Here is a 16,775-nt window from a genome sequence, read left to right on the forward strand (position 1 = left end):
TCACTGTTAAAAAGCTGTTAAGTGATGGGATTAGCTTTACATTAGGTTAATACAACTCCAAAGCTGGATTTCTTAGCCACTCCTGATAGTGAATGTGTAATTATTGCAGGAGACTTGGAAAATGTAGTATAGTACTGTTATGGGTTGAATTGTGTCCCCCTAAAAAGATGTGTTGAAGACCTAATCCTTGGTTATCTGTAAACATGACCTTATTTGGAAATAGTCTTTGCAGATATAATCAAGTTAAGATTAGGTCATTTGGGTGGACCCTAATGCAATATGATTGTTGTTCTTTTAAGAAGGGGATAACTGGAGCACATGGGCTTCCCTGGTGGCTCAGCAGTAAAGAATCCACTTGCCAATGCGGGAGACTAACAGACATGGGTTCAATCCCTGGGTTGGGAAGATCCCCTGGAAAAGGATATGACAACATACTCCAATATTCTTGCCTGGGAAATCCCATGGACAGAGGAGCCTGGTGGGCTACAGTCCATGTGTGCTAAGTCACTTCAGTTGTGTCTGACTCTTTGCAACTCTATGGACTGCAGCCTGCCAGGGTCCTCTGTCCATGGGATTCTCCAGGCAAGAATACTGGGGTGGGTTGCCATGCCCTACTCCAGGGGATCTTCCTGACCCAGGAATTGAACCACACATCTGTTAAGTCTCCTGCATTAGCAGGTGGGTTCTTTACCACTAGCACCACCTGGGAAGCCCTTGGAAGAGTAATATCACCATTGTTAACACTGCAATATATTTACGCCTGGTCTTTTCCTGTGTGTGCATTCATTAAAAAAGTAGGGTTACACTGAGCATTCAGTTCTGAATTTTGCTTCAGCTAAAATTATGAGGATTTTCCCAACTTATTAAATGTGCACAAAACAATTCATAATGACTGTATTTCTTTGTATAAACATATCATTTATTAACCAGTTATCACTGGGTGTTTTAGTTATTCTCAGTGATAACAGTGATAATCATCTCTAAATCTCTGCCCATATTTGTGAATATTTTTATAAATTGAGCAGTGGAATTGCTCAAATGACACATTTTTTACATATCTTTCCCTGATTCTCTCTGGTAAACTAGCTGACCTAAGGCTTAGTTTGTAATGCTCAAGAAGACACCAGGTCCCCAAATTTTGTTTACACAAAAATGCACTGTTTCTGAGAATGCTCTTAAACTCGAACTTCCTCACACTCTGTTTCAAGTAAAGTTAGTTCCTTAGCGAGAGCTTCAGGACTCTCTGTTTAAAGGCCTGTCCATACCACTGATCAGAACACCTGACCACTGTTCTGAAGCTGGGGAAAAGAGTGGGTTACTTCTTTGGGGGTACCTGCCTCTTTTGGAGTTATACCCCACTATAGGAGCAGGGCAATAGTGGGGACAGTAGCCTCTAATCTTCTCAGCTTCTTCGTCTTTTCTAGCACAGAGCCTCTGCTCTACCAACAAGCTGGGTGAGGACAATCACGCGCCAATATTCCTAGCACGCTGCCCCGAGGCTAAGCACCACCCTGTGAATGGGGACCGGCTGGAAGAGAACTCCCAATCACTATGGCTGCAGCATTTGGGATTTAGTCTCTGCAACATGTAGCTGGAAAGATGAGAAGTTCCTGTCACCTGCTCCTCCCAAGAAGCTACCGCAGTGCTGGACTGGGAACTGGGGCAAGCGGGAGCCTGGGGTTTTGGCTGTACTCACCTGAAGTGGAGTTTTTGTCGCAGTGAGCTGGGAGAAGGAGTGGGTTATAATTCAAATTCTACCCACTGTTGCTGTCCTTACTGAGTTACAGCAGACTTTCTTGCATAAACGTTTCTTCATTTGCTACATGCTCTTGTTACTGAACCAGGTTCATCTTGCCCAACTTACAGCAAGTGAAATGCTGAGACACTGAGTTGTGTAGCAAAGAGAGGGTTTATTCGCATGGCTGTCAAGCGAGATGGATGAAGGAATCTCATCTCCGCCTCCCCAAAGGCAAGGGCGCGGGTGCTCATGGGATAAGGAATAAAGAAGCTGGGCAGTCTGAGGTGTGGGGAGAGTGGGAAAGGTCATTGGGAAAAGGCGCAGTAACTATCATTCTATGCAGGTGTAACTAAGCTACAGGCATCAGCAGTTCAAACGTGTAGGTGATTAGCATCATCTGAGGGTGGAGTTTTCAGCCATCTGACATCAAAAGGTTACAGAGAGGACACTGGAGCATGCCCAGTTGGAGGGCTGGGGGTCCTAGCCAATCTTAATCAGCTCAGCTCAAACTAGATGCAGCTGACTCCAAGTTCCTGGAAAATAACCTGGGCCAACATCTTAGGCCATATGCTGCTTGGAGGACATGCAAGTCTTAAAATGAATTTAATTAGTGAAGACAGATGAAATGAATCTAACTAACCATTACCCATCGTTTTGCTCTTATGACAATCCAGACTTCAAATGGTTGCTTTTTAAATAATTTTCACCAGCTACACTTGTTTCACTGAACAGCAGGTCACAGGGCTCCTCACTGCCATTTCATAGGTAGAACCTTCAACATATACTTTATTTATCACTTTGATTTATTAACCCAACGATACTAAAAAGTTTCGAGCCACAGGGCTCCTCAATAATATTAAAAATAAAAAAAAAAAACAACCAGCCTGAGATAGCATTATAGGGGTTGTCACAGCCCTCTGTTGGTGCTGAGATGGAGTAATAAGCTTTGTGTCCAAAGAAGGGCTCTAAAGTTGGCTAAGTTGAGAGCTGTGTTCTCTCATATTCAGTTCAGTCACTCAGTCGTGTTCGACTCTTTGCAACCCCATGGACTGCAGCACGCCAGGCCTCCCTGTCCATCACCAACTGCTAGAGTTTACTCAAACTCATGTCCATTGAGTTGGTGATGCCATCCAACCAAATCATCCTCTGTCATCCCTTCTTCTCCTGCCTTCAGTCTTTCCCAGCATCAGGGTCTTTTCCAATGAGTCAGTTCTTCGCATCAGGTGGCCAAAGTATTGAAGTTTCAGCTTAGGCATCAGTCCTTCCAATGAATATTTAGGACTGATTTCCTTTAGGATGGACTGGCTGGATCTTCGTTGCAGTCCAAGGGACTCTCAAGAGTCTTTTCCAATACCATGGTTCAAAAGCATCAATTCTTTGGTGCTCAGCTTTCTTTATAGTCCAACTCTCACATCCATACATGACTACTGGAAAAACCATAGCTCTGACTAGACGGACCTTTGTTAATCTCTCAGACCGAGTAGGGATAATTTGCACAACCTTCTATGGTTGTGACGAGAGACACATGGATGGGTACTTCAGCAGATGCAATACAGATGACCATTGAAGACTGACATTCACTGGGCCTTGGTGCTAGAAAAGTCCATAGAGCCTGGGCTTATTTAAACCCATCTTAAGTTTCTGCCATCTGGCAGAATAGGGGGTTGGGGAAAATTGAGTTGCATAAAAGTGACTTTCTTGCACCATGAACATTATGGACTAGGATCTAGATCTGTAAAAGTGTAGGCAATTCTTTTGACAAGTTTAGTTGAAGGGCAGGAGCGGAGCGAGAGAAACGGGATGGATAAACTGGAGAGGTTTTGTTTTTTCCGTTTAAGTGAGAATGCTTAAGAACTCATGGGAAGTGTTTGGTTCAGCAGGAAAGGCTAAGGATACCACAAAAAGGAGCCAATTGACAGCATGAGGTTCCTGAGGCTGGTGAGGCGACCAGACTATTTACTATTAGAAAGACAGAGCTGAGAACTGGTGTCAATTCAGTTTAGTGTGTTTCCTTTGATGGCTAAAATATGAAGGTATCTGTATCTTATGGCTTCTACTTTCTTCAAGAAGTAGGAGCAAAACTGATCTTCCAAAAAGAAAGAACTGGTTAAAAGTTTGAGCAGAGAAAGTTCAAAGGGTCACTAAAGTGGGTAGAAAGAGTGAGCTAATGAGAAGAAATTCAGATTGCTGGGTAGGGTAGGCAAGACTATGGGTTCTAGGTGCAGAGGGAACTAACTGATCTGACTCCTAATTTTTTCCAGCTGTGCTTAGTCACCCTGGAGCAGGAATGGAGAAGGCCAATGATTGGAATCATCCAGGACTGGGGTTTATATGAGAAAATAACTGCTCAAAATCTCTCCATATATTTTGAAAACACACATCTTATATAGCTGTTCCCCAAATTAAACAAATACTTTCTTTTAAATTTTATGATATCTACTTCCCATTCCTTTGATAATTGTTTTTATCTGTACTGTGCTAAGTCTCTTCAGTTGTGTACAATTCTTTGCAACCCTATGAACTGTAGCCCACCGGGCTCCTGTGTCCATGGAAGTCTCTAGGCAAGAATACTGGAGTGGGTTGCCATGCTCTCCTCCAGGGGACTTTCCCAACTCAGGGATCGAACCCAAGTCTCTTATGTCTCCTGCATTGACAGGCAGATTCTTTACCACTAGCACCACCTGGGAAGTCCTGTTTTTATCTTCCTGGGCTCTTTTCCAGGTTTCCCATTATCTTTTACAACCTGAGAAGCAGTACTGTTTAGTGGTTAAATTGAGACTTCTGGCACCTGTCTGCTAGGGACAAATCTAGCACTTACTTCCTGTGTGATCTTAGACAAAGCCCGTGTGTGCTTCAGTATTTTCAGCTGTAAAATGGGTTGTGTGATAATAATAACACCCCTCCACCACTTAGAAGGTTGTTTTGAGGATTAAATGAGCTAATGCATGTACTATGCTAAGTATGACTTGTTACTGCCATTTAAATGAAATACTTCAGCTGGGCGCAAGATTGAGTTATGAAGAATTATATTCTGGCCTTATGTCTAAGCAATATTTAATACATGCCAATAATGCAAAGCTTCTCTTTCTCCTTTTTCCAGAGTCATGAGGAAAGGTCTAAGTCTTATATATTCAGATCATTCTTTCACATCTTTTATTCAAGGCACTAATTTTCATCTCCAAGTATTTACGACTGGACCAGATGGCTGTTGGACTTTATCTACATGTCTTTTGCTTTCAAATCCATCTCCTCTCTTTGATAACCACTTCTGAAAATGCTGCACTCTTTCTTCCTCACAGATAAACTAAAGAGTACTGATTATGGCCAATTTTTATAAAGCACAAAGTCCTCAATTATGCTATATGCCCTCTTAAGGCAGGTAATGTGATTTCTACCCTTTAGTATCCCTAGCATTCCAGGAAATTGTTCTACGTGACATACAAAATAAAACCAGTAGATGGTGACGATGATCATGGTGTTGGTGATGATGACAGTTCCACAACTTCTCTTCCTCAGTGGCTCTATTCATGGATCTTTGTGCGGGCAATAGAGAATAGAGAAGGGAATATGGAGCTCTGAGGTTCAAGTCCTAGTTCTATCACTGACCAGTTGAATAACCTCAAATTTAAAAACAAACATAACACTGTAAATTGTTCAGTAACATATTAGCGATTTTCTCTCTCTCTCCATTCTTACCCACCATTCCTCTTAGAACCACTAACAGAACAATCTCCTTTCCAAGCCATCCCCTTCCTAAAATTTCCTACGCCTGCCTACCAAGAGTTAGGGTGGGAATTCCTTCTCTGCTTACAGTCCTTTGTGCCACCACCCTCACTCATGAAGGTTTAGCTCATGTTATGTTTATTTTTAAATGTCTTCCTTCAATTCTTCTTCCTAGGCAATTCCTTATTTTGCAACATGTTTGCTCCTTCCCCTAAGATTTTTCTTTTTCTGCCTCTATTCACAGTTGTTGAATTTCAATTTCGTAATTGGAAGACTTTATCTTTTTCCTCTAAATACCAGACATGACTTCCATTTTCTCACAGTGTGAAAAATACATGACTGGTTTTTTTTCTGCCTTTAACAGGATATACCTGTTAAACGTGAGTTCAGATGCACTGACTGTAAATGTTTTATAGTAAGTGCTAAAGAGGAGAGATGATCTCATCTACTCTGTACTACACTTAGTGTAGGAAGATATATACAGATAATTCATAAACTTCTAGTTGTGTCATGCCTTGAGAAAGGGAAAAACATTAAAACATCTTTAGTTCTGATAAGAATCATATATTTCCATCTTTGATTACAAAATAATGACATATACCCATCTGTCACACACACAAAATTAAATACTAACAAAGATGTTTAAATACTTTACAAGGAAAAAAAGATGGCCATTTCACATTAAAATCTTTATAGGAGAGCTGATGTTTCATATTTAGTTTAAAGTACTTATTCAATTAAGGCTGTGAAACACTGAAAAAAAGAGGAGTAAGATGGAAGAAAGGGTGAAAACACAAAAAACATCTTTCAAAATTCTGAGCAAGTGATTCTATGTACAGTGGCATTTAATAAGAGAAATTTCACCCATACAAATTCTGAATCGTGCTTTGATTTTTTTAAAAAAAGCATCTTTGTTTTGCACCTTTCTGAAGGTATTTCCAGTTTGATTAAAGTATCTCTCTGACTTTATGCTTAAGTTATGAATACTCTATTACATATAATAATCTCACAGCCATTCTCCTTTTGAATAAAGATCGCATTATTTTAGATGTCATGTCTATAAAGTACGTTTTTTTTTAAACAAACATACCCAAACGTCCAAATGTAGGAGAACACGATCTTCTTGGAGAGCCTTATGCTCATTCCAAGAATGCATCCACTTCTCAAAATATTGTTTGAATTCCTCTTTGGAATCATTTTCGATTAGTTGAAAGCTACGTAGGATAGCCAAGCCGATTACTTCATAATGTTCTCCTATTATGTATATATGCGTTATTCACATGATTCAATCAACTTGACTTCAAATTACATTTTTGGCTGCATCCAAAAATCAAATTTACTTCAAATGCAAAGACTTTCTACTATGAAAATGAAAATCATTTAAGAATGTGAAAGCTTTCTGAGAGTGGCACCTCTAAATCATTAGAAACAAAAGTAGCAGGTTAGAGTAATGTCAAAGTCTCAAAGCTTCCAAGGCAAATATTTGGGGAGGGGGAGGGTTGACGCGGCACACTAATTTCTAAACATAATCTCAAAATACCTTAAGAATTAGCCACATTTCTTTATGTTCATACTTCTGTTTGCCCCTCAAACAGTTGAATTTTACAGTAATAAACCACCTTCAAAATCCTAAAATGGTTTTAATGGGATATGAATTTAAAATTTCCCACAACGATTATGGGGTAGGGGTGGGAAGGAAATGCACCAAAGTGTGTAAAGCCAGGTAAAAATTTCTACTCCTAACCTAAGCACCCTAGGCATGTGTCAGAGGTGCAGGTTCTAGAAATCTGAAGTTCCGTTGAATGCTGGTGATTTAGAGGGGCCTTCAAGCAGTTCTTAAGGTCTTCATTCTTTCCTGGAACTCTATGTATATGAACAAATACCAGTCGCATTCAATGAGTTTTTTGGTTTGTTTCACAGTGTGATTCCTGTAATATGAGCTTTTCAGTAATTGTAATTGTGAATTTTATTTTTGTCATTTTGGGCACTGACAGTTCACAATGCTTGGTTGTGTGGTGTAAGATCGCTTTAATTTTTGCAGTTTACATTCCTTTTGGCACTTCTGAAGGAAAGGACATTGTCTTGTTATGTTGTTTGCAGGGAAGGGCTAAGCCTTCCCCTCTCTTTTTTAAACGTTTGGCTTTATGAAATGCACGATTCTCCCCGTTAGTTAATCGAAGTGGGTGGAAATCTGCCTTCATAAGCTGCGCATCCCAACCCTCCTTAGAGGCTGGTATCCCCGGCTTCCGACTGTTTAGCCGCTGCTGTCACAGGATCTGGTGGTCCCTCCCGGCAGAAAAGCACAACTGGATTTTTGCGAGCCCACATGGCCATTTCCCCTGCCACCCCGCTGGTCGGGTTGGAAGAGGACATCGTGCTGCAGGCCCCCAGGCGGTTGGTATAGCGGTTTCGAAGGGGATTGAGGCTTCCAGCCTGCAGAGCCCGGCCCTGGTTGGGCAGGAGAGCGTCCACGTTCCTAGTCCTGTAACCCTCTTCCCGGTTGCGCCCTAGGAGCATCGAAATGTTGGGGTTGCGAACGGCATAGATGACAGGGTTGATGGCCCCGTTGGCCCAGGTCAGCCAGACAGCCACCACGTTGAGGAGAGAGGGAGACTGAGAGGCCTGGGCCCGCCGGGCGGCGGCCAGCAGCACCAGGAAGCAGTAGGGCCCCCAGCAGCAGATGATGGAGATGATCATGATGAGCACGGTGGTGGCCGTGCGCACGTCGCTGAAGAAGCGCAGCACGCGCGCGTAGGTGGTCAGGGGCCGCACGCGCACGTCCGACAGGCGCACGGTCTTGCAGATGTGGTAGTGGCAGAAGCACATGAGTAGGAAGGGCAGCAGGTAACAGGCCACCACCAACCCCACGCTGTAGGCCGCGCCCAGCTGCGCGGGGTCCGGAGATGTCCGGTACAGGCAGCGGTGAAAGCTCTGCGCCGCCGCCGGGGCCTCCCGGGGCGCGAGGAGCAGCTCCCAGGGCAAGGAGAAGCCCAGGGCCGCCAGCCAGGCGCCCGCCAGCAGCTGCAGCGCGCGGCGGCGCCCGATCTTCTCCCGCGGCGGCCGCACGATGGCGCAGTAGCGGTCCAGAGAGATGAGGGCCACGCTGAGCGTGGACACGATGCCGAAGCAAGAGCTGAAGAAGCGGCTGGCCGCGCAGAAGCCGCTCCAGGGCCCTGCGGCGCCGGCGGCGGCCTGCGCCGGGTCCCCCGGCGGCGTGAAGAGGTCCAGGAAGGCGGCGGGCAGGCAGAGCAGTGCCGTGAGCAGATCCGACAGGGACAGGGACAGGATGAAGGCGTTGGTGACAGTGCGGAGCTGCCGGTGCTTCACGATGGCCCCCATCACCGCGCAGTTGCCCAGGCTAGACAGCAGGAAGATGAGCAGGAGGACCAGCGCCTGGGCCGCCACCGCCGCCCCATGCGACAGCAGCGGCGCCGGCTCTGGGCCCAGCGGCGGCCTCCCCGCCGCCCCCGCCGCCCCGCGCCCGCCGAGGCCGCCGCCGACCGCGGCGCCAGTGCTGTCGGCCCCGCTCGCGTCGCTCCGGTTCCCCAGCGCCGCGGCCGCCGCGGTGCTGAAGGAAAGCACGGCCGCCGCCGTCGCCGGGGAGGAAGTCCCGCCAGGCGTGCCGGCCGCGGAGGGGGCGCCGGGGTGCGGGCTGCCCGATAAAGCCGTGCTCACTGGCGGGCGGACCAGCGGCGGCGGCGGCGGCTCCTCCATGGAGCCCCGCGGCGGCCGCAGGTCTCCACATCCCGCACCAGAGGAGGAGGCCGCAAGCCCGAGGTGGCTCGGGGCCGGGCCGAGAGGCCTCTGCCGGGAGTTGCGCTCGGCCGGAGGGGTGACAGTCGCCCAAGCCTCGCGGAGCCTTTGACGTTCGTTCCAGGCGTTGCCGAGGGAACCGCGTGTTTACGCAGGAGCGCGGGGCGGGCCGCGGGCCGAGAACCCTTGGAAAAGCGTGTCCAGGACATCACCTCTCCCTGAGGTTTCGCGGCCAGGGTGGGTGGGCTTCAGAGAGTGCCAGGTGGAGCTTCTGGAGACCACTGCCCAGCCGGATTAAAACGGGAGTGGCCCTCATATAGATGGCCAAATTCAATTCACTCTCATACTCTCTGGTTCGATATACGCGTTCGACAGAGAGGTAGGGAGGGGAGAGGGGGTTGCTTGCTTCTTGTGGGTGCTTCTGGCATCTCCAAGTAGTAAAGGAATCTAGAACCTGAAGTAGAACAGTCTAAATTCGGAGATCTTAAACATGAGGGAGCAGAAAGACTTAAACCAGGTATTCTCAAACTTGAGCAGGCAAGTCACCTACAGCAGGGGTCTCCAACCCCCAGGCCACAGACCGGTAGGGGTTCCTGGCCTGTTCCAACCAGACCGCACAGCAGGTGAGCAGGGGGTGAAACCTAAACCATTGCCTCACCCAGCTCTGTCTGTGAGAAAATGTCTTCCAGGAAACCAGTCCCTAGCGCCAAAAAGGTTGGGGACTGCTGACTTGGAAGGCTTGTTAAAACACAAGTGACTGAGTCTAACTTCAGGGGTTCAGATTCAATAGGTATGGGATCCTGTCTGAAAATTTGCATTGTAACAAGTTACTGGGTGTATGATATTGTTGGTCCAAGGACCAGGCTTTGAGAACCACTGATGTAGTGGGCTTATTAAAATGCAGTCACTGGCTGACTCCCAGGATTACTGAGGATGGGCCCGTGAATCTAAATCCTCAGTGTGATTCTGATACAGGTGCTCTGAGGAGCTAGGATATAGATCCTGGAGAAGGGATGTCACCTTGTTTTCAAGGGCCTGGCCCTCAGGACCATTACTGTCTCTACATGTCAGGGAAAAGGGGAGAGTCACTGCTTCCTTGCCCTGCTTTCAGTCCTTGTCAGTTCTCTGGAAGGTGGTATATTTTGAGTTTCAGGTGCTGGAGTCACCACAGATGCAGCTCCAGGAAGATCTGGCAGGAAGATTTCAGGAACAGGAAGGGTCTGCCTGCTCAGCGAAGCTTGCATCTCAAGTTTCTGGGCATGGCATCTTATGGGGGAAAGTGTAATAAATCCTTAGGTTCTCTAAAACAGTGGTCTGCAAAGTGTGGACCCTGGACCAGCAACATCGGCATGACCTGGGAACGTGTTATAAATGCAGATTCTCAGGCCCTACCCCAAATATACTGAATATGAGACTCTGCAGATGGAGCCCAGCCACCAGTCCTGCAAGTGATTCTGATGCACGTTTGAGAAACACTGATCTAAAGAATGACTAGTATACTTTCAGGCCTCAGTATCAACAATATTAGTGTTTTGGGTCCTCATTTGGGTGAGGAAAAATATCCTACTGGAAACTTACAGTATAAATAAAGTTCATTTAAGGTGGTAAAAGGGCTTCTCTGGTGGCTCCGATGGTCAAGAATCTGCCTGCAATGCGTGAGACTTGGGTTCGATCCCTGGGTTAGGAAGATCCTCTGGAGGAGGACATGGCAACCCACTCAAGTATTCTTGCCTGGAGAATCCCCATGGACAGAGGAGCCTGGCGGGCTACAGTCCATGGGGTCACAAAGAATCGAACACAACTGAGCCAACTAAACACAGCACAGCAAGGTGGTAAAATAAGACTGGGTTTCTTGGTCTCAACATTATTGACACTTTGAGCCAGATAATTCTTCCTTGTGGAGGCTACCCTATGCATTGTAGGGTGTTTAACAGTATCCCTAGTCACTACCCATGAGATGGAGGTAGTGACAACCAAAAATGTCTTCAGACATTGCAAAATGTTGGGGAAGAGGGTGAGAGGGGGGCCAACCTCAGCTGAAAACCACTGAACTAAGACAAAAATATATAATAGATTAGTTTTGTGTGTTTTTTTTTTAAACCTTCTCTGTACTAGGTGTTCAGGAACAAGGATCCCAGCCCAAAGAACCTTAGTTTTAGGCAAACGTAAATATATTACAATGTCATAGATGTTTAAACATATAATGACTATAGGAAGAGTCTGGCAACTGGGAGACCAGTCAAGAAAAGGCATTGTAATAGCCCAGGAGAGAAATGACAAGAGTCTGAACTAAGCATTTACAGTGAAGGAGGGGAAGAGATTTTAAGGATTAGTGTATGGATTGGGGTCTTTGGATATAAGCAATACAATGAGGTTTCTGCCTCATTTAAGCAAAAACAGAATTGGCTAGAAGGATAGGGGGAGTTCAAAAGGATAGCCTAACAGCTAACTCCAAGAGCAAGAGAAGTCAGGGCAACTCCACAGGTAGAGATAGCAGAAAGGAACTGAGTGATCTCTTTAGGGATCTACAGGAATAGGTCTGCTTCAACCATTTGTCAGACCTTATGTCATTTCTTGCAAGATCCCAGGTCTTGGTGGGGAGAGTCTGACTGGAGTACTCCTTGCCTGCCAGCCTCAGCAAGGCTACATGCTGGGGGTGGAGAGTTTCCCAAAGGAAAAGGAGGGTGTTGTTGATAAAAGAAGGGGAAAGGAATGGTGCTGACCAAATCCACAGACATCCACCTCAGAGCATCAGCAGACGGGTCGCAAGAGCACAAACAAGAAGCCGAGGATAGAACCCAAGTTCCTGGCTCCTATTCTCTGGAGCTCTGCACCAAGGGAATAGAGATTCCTGCTCCAAAATGTACCACACTTGCCTGCCGGAAGCAAGCACCAGCATCCACCAGGGATTACGTAAACCCTTGTTGTTTTTCAGTTGCTCAGTCATGTCTGACTCTTTGCAACCCCATGGACTGCAGGACACCAGGCTTCCCTGTCCTTCACCATCTCCCGGAGTTTGCTCAAACTCATGTCCATTGAGTCAGTGGTCCATCCAACCATCTCATCCTCTGTCATCCCCTTCTCCTTCTGCCTTCAATCTTCCCCAGTATCCGAGTCTTTACCAGTGAGTGGCCAAAGTATCGGAGCTTCAGCTTCAGCATCAGTCCTTCCAGTGAATATTCAGGACGATTTCCTTTAGGACAGACTGGTTTGATCTCCTTGCTGTCCAAGGGACTCTCAAGAGTCTTCTCCAGCATCACAGTTCAAAAGTACCAATTCTTTGGTGCTCAGCCTTTTTTATTGTCCACCTCTCACATCTGTACATGATTACTGGAAAAACCATAGCTTTGACTACACAGACCTTTGTAGGCAAAGTAATGTCTCTGCTTTTTAACATATAAACCCGTGGGTGACCATTAAATCTAGGTTAGATCAAGCATAGCTTCCAATGAGTAATGAAGTCAAAACCAGACTATAATAGTTGAGTAGCAAATGGAAGATGAAAAAAATATACTAATGAGAAGAGAGTAACGAATCTAGAAGCTTAACTACAAAAGGAAGGAAAAAGCATGACAGACAGCAGGCTGAAGAGAGAAGGTGGGCAAGGGGTGTTTGTTTCATTTCGTTATGATGATACTTGGTAATAGCTTAGAGGAAGGAACCAGTGAGGGGAAGGAGGTTGCTTGAAAGAGCTTAGTGATGAGGCAGGCCCCTTAGCAAGGATGGGAAGGGATAGAAGTGAACAGTATTTAGAAGGCAGAATCAACAAGGCTTCATGGCTGATTAGACCCACGGAAGCAAGAGGAATAGCTGTTGATTTCCCTAGTGGTTTTGACTCTGTGGAAGGCATGGTGAAATACAGAAGGAATGAATACTATTGCAAGGGTTTAGCTCTAGTTTGGATTAGAATTTAGGAAGATTTAGGCAGTATTTATTTTTCAATGTTTAAGAAACAGAATATTTTTGTTAAAGTACTATATCATAAAACAAGTTCTGGCTGTCTTGTCTCAGAAGTGGAGGAAGTGTAGCAGGAAAATACTGGACCTGGAGTCAGCAGAGCTAGAATGACAGCTCCAAATGTGACCTTGCTGTTGTTGTTTAGTTGCTAAGTCATGCCCGACTCTTTTGCCACCCAGGCAAGAATACTGGAGTGGGTTGCCATTTCGCTCTCCAGGGGACCTTCCTGACCCAGGGATCGAACCCGTGTCTCCTGCATTGGAAGGTGGGTTCTTTACCACGGAGCCACCAGGGAAGCCCCAAATGTGACCTTAAGAGAGTAATTTAATACGTCTTACTTCCATTTCTCTCACATTCATAAATGAGATAAACATAGTGGCATACCAGGGGCGGGCAGAGGGAGTGCCAGCCAGGGTGCAGTTGATCAGAAGGTGCACTGTCTGTAGAGAATTTTGAAACAACAGTAAAACCTACTAAATGTCAGTCTGCATTTAAAAAAAAAAATTAATGTGATTTGTGAAATTTAGAGAGAAAATAGTGGTTCTGTTTCTATTTTTCAAAAGTTTAACAGGCGAGGGAGGGGACATATGTATACCTATGGCTAATTCATATTGATGTTTGGCAGAAACCAACACAATTCTGTAAAGCAATTATCCTTCAATTAAAAAAAAAACTTTAAAAAAAAGAAAAAATGTTTCTCTAGCCAAAAAAAAAAGAAAGTAGAGAAAATCTCTGTAATCTGTAGAAAATTTCTTGGTCATATTTGGTGTTTTTTTGGAGGTAAATGAATTCTTTACCACAAATTTAAAGAGATAATGAGTGGAAAACATTAGTTGTGCATTTAATAAGGAAATCAAGAACATTAACTTTATAGCCTTCATTTTGGACAGGTAATTCAATTACAGACCTAATCTGTACAGACTTGCTGGATGACAGAGCCAGTTGAAATGAATTAATTACTTCACTGTCTGTATGCTGAGAAAAACAAATACTACTACTTACCTCAAAAAAAGTTTATTGAATATTGAGAGAATCACATGTTGATTAATTTTTAGTATTTCATTTTATAATGACTGATAATGATCAATTTTTATTTTTTTAACAGACTCACAATTAACTAGCAAGAATGCCAACAGTTAACATTTCTTTCATGTTTTAAGTTACCTAGCATGTAGTTGGTAGAGTATGAGATTTGCCCCACTATAGAGATTCACTGATTGACTCCAACTGTATACCTATACTTAAATAATGCAATAAACAACCCCTTTTATAAGCACCTTAATGATATATCAAAAGCCTGATTTTTGGTCTTCTCTCAAGTTCACGGGGATAGGAACTGGTCTTTGCAGCTTAGAGGACATCCCAGCAGCAGCTACGACAGCTTACACCCAAAGAAGCTGACTAGCCCCCTCCTTCCCAGTTTATGACTGCTAAGTGTTGAGGACTTTATAATAATATGTCTCCCTTGCATCCTGCTTAGAGAGAGGGCATGTACTGTGTGCTCAGTCATGTCCGATTCTTTGCGACCCCATAGTCTGAAGCCCACCAGGCCTCCCTGTCCGTGGAATTTTCCAGGCAAGCATACTGGAGTGGATTGCCATATCCTTCTCCAGAGAGAGGGCATGATTTTACTCAAAAACTGAAAGACTAAAATAATGAATTTGTAAGACCTATTGTTGTGAGGGCTACAATTCAAGCTTAGAGCATTTAAAACAAAATATCACAGTGACTACCATAGAGTAATAAGAACTAAGTAAGAAGAACTAAGGTTTTAATTTTACCTGATGTGTTAATAATTAGAAAAGTATTCTGCATTTTGGATACTTTATATTCTGTAAGTAATAGCTATACCAATATACATGTACAAACTGAGGAATAATGACTTTATATTTAGCCACAGTATTTTAGAATCTTAGTTGGTTTACGTGTACAATTTGGATATAGTTTTCCACATAATTCAGAGAAAAATTACTAATAACAATTTCTAGGAAAAGAAAGCCCTTACAAGCCATATATGTTATTTGAGAAGAAATCCATCCCTCAGTGGGTCATCACCTTCTACTATAAAACTTGCGGTACCTGTGTAATGCGCTTGTCCGGATACTTCCACTATGACAGCTTTAAAATCACCACATTTTGCTTCCTGAAAAAAGATGATGAAAGGAGACTATCAAGGTATTGCCCGCATAGTTTACCTAGCCTAAAAGTTGTATTCTCAAATGTCATCATTTTAAAGAGAATCCAAGAGTTAAGTGGGCCTCCCCGGTGGCTCAGTGGCAAAGAATCCTTCTGCAGTGCAGGAGACACAGGAGATGTGGGCTTGATCCCTGGGTCAGGAAGATCCCCTGGAGGAGGGCATGGCAACCCACTCCAGTATTCTTGCCTGGAGAATCCCATGGACAGAGGAGCCTGGTGGGCTACAGTCCATAGGGTCGAAAAGAGTTGGACGCAACTGAGCACAGCAATCATATAGGCAATTGGGAGGCTTTTGAGGTAAGTGACTGTATCCATGTTTTTAGATTAAGTTTAGCTGTAAAGTGGGGAACTAATTGGGGAAGAGAGAGACTAGAAACCCAGCAACCTGTTAAGAGGTAACTTTAATTCGTCAATTTAATCTAGAGACAGGAGGGCAGTTTTTAGTGAGAATGCAGAACAAAATATAGAGATACTTTGGAGGCAGAATTGATAGACCTGGGGGCTGATGTACACAGGTGGTGAGAATACAGATGAGTTAAATATAACCACAGTGTCTAGCCTGGAAGTGCAGCTGCGCCACCATTAACCAAGATGGGGAATGAGATAGGAAGGAACACATTTAGGAAGGAAGAACTTTTTAATGAGTTGAGGTATCTCTGGGACAATCATCTTGAAATGAGTTTAGTGGACAGTGTTAGACTCGGGAGAGAGGCACAGATAAGCATGGTAGGGATGAAGATTTGGGTGGTTGAGAACAGAGTTCGTTCTCACATGGGTGAAACTGCCCATCTGTATCAAATGTTTTGCCTAAGAGCAAGAAAATACGGTGTTTAATAGTACAGGGTCTGCTCAGAGAGACCCATCTTCATAGCCTGGCTCTGCTGTCTGTTTGACCTCTGGCCAACTATCTAAACTCTAAATTTTCATAGGATTCTTGTGAGAATTACATGAGATGGTATATATGAAGGGCTGAGCTTGGAAATTAACACGTAGTGAAGCACCCAATAAAATATTTTATCTTAAATCTCAGACTTGCTGCTGAGTCGCTTCAGTCGTGTCCGACTCTGTGCGACCCCATAGACGGCAGCCCACCAGGCTCCGCCATCCCTGGGATTCTCCAGGCAAGAACGCTGGAGTGGGTTGCCATTTCCTTCTCCAGTGCGTGAATGGGAAAAGTGAAAGTGAAGTCGCTCAGTCGTGCTTAGCGACCCCATGGACTGTAGCCTACCAGGCTCCTCCGTCCATGGAATTTTCCAGGCAAGAGTACCGGAGTGGGGTGCCATTGCCTTCTCTGACTTGAAGACAATGTATTTCAAATTTCTGCATATAACATGGTATTCCATTAAGATCATTGTATTGTGTAGAAATCTCTAACTTAAAAAAAATTCAGTATTCAGAAAAACAAAAC

General features: G+C 44.7%; 2 protein-coding genes across 9 annotated transcripts in view; both read right to left on the reverse strand.

Moving 5' to 3' along the window:
- L3HYPDH (trans-L-3-hydroxyproline dehydratase) overlaps positions 1-16,775 on the reverse strand; it is a 132,266-nt gene that overhangs the window by 106,043 nt on the left and 9,448 nt on the right. For 6 of the 8 annotated variants that reach the window (XR_014059371.1, XR_014059372.1, XM_081509682.1 and 3 more), the window contains exon 5: positions 15,251-15,314. Coding sequence is in view for 6 of the 8 variants with exons in the window: in XM_081509682.1 (XP_081365808.1) it covers positions 15,251-15,314 (64 nt within the window). In the remaining 2 variants the exon portion in view is untranslated. Of the gene's footprint in view, positions 1-14,166; positions 15,315-16,775 lie in introns of those variants that run through there. The other 2 variants (XM_081509685.1, XM_081509686.1) reach the window with 2 other exon arrangements.
- GPR135 (G protein-coupled receptor 135) lies at positions 6,005-13,884 on the reverse strand. The gene has a single exon (XM_081509679.1). It carries the CDS (start codon positions 9,173-9,175, stop codon positions 7,685-7,687), a length of 1,491 nt encoding a protein of 496 aa, XP_081365805.1. The 5' UTR covers positions 9,176-13,884; the 3' UTR covers positions 6,005-7,684.

This window comes from Giraffa tippelskirchi, chromosome 7, assembly GCF_054371585.1.
Source record: "Giraffa tippelskirchi isolate mGirTip1 chromosome 7, T2T-mGirTip1v1.2.pri, whole genome shotgun sequence".
Lineage (NCBI taxonomy): Eukaryota > Metazoa > Chordata > Mammalia > Artiodactyla > Giraffidae > Giraffa > Giraffa tippelskirchi.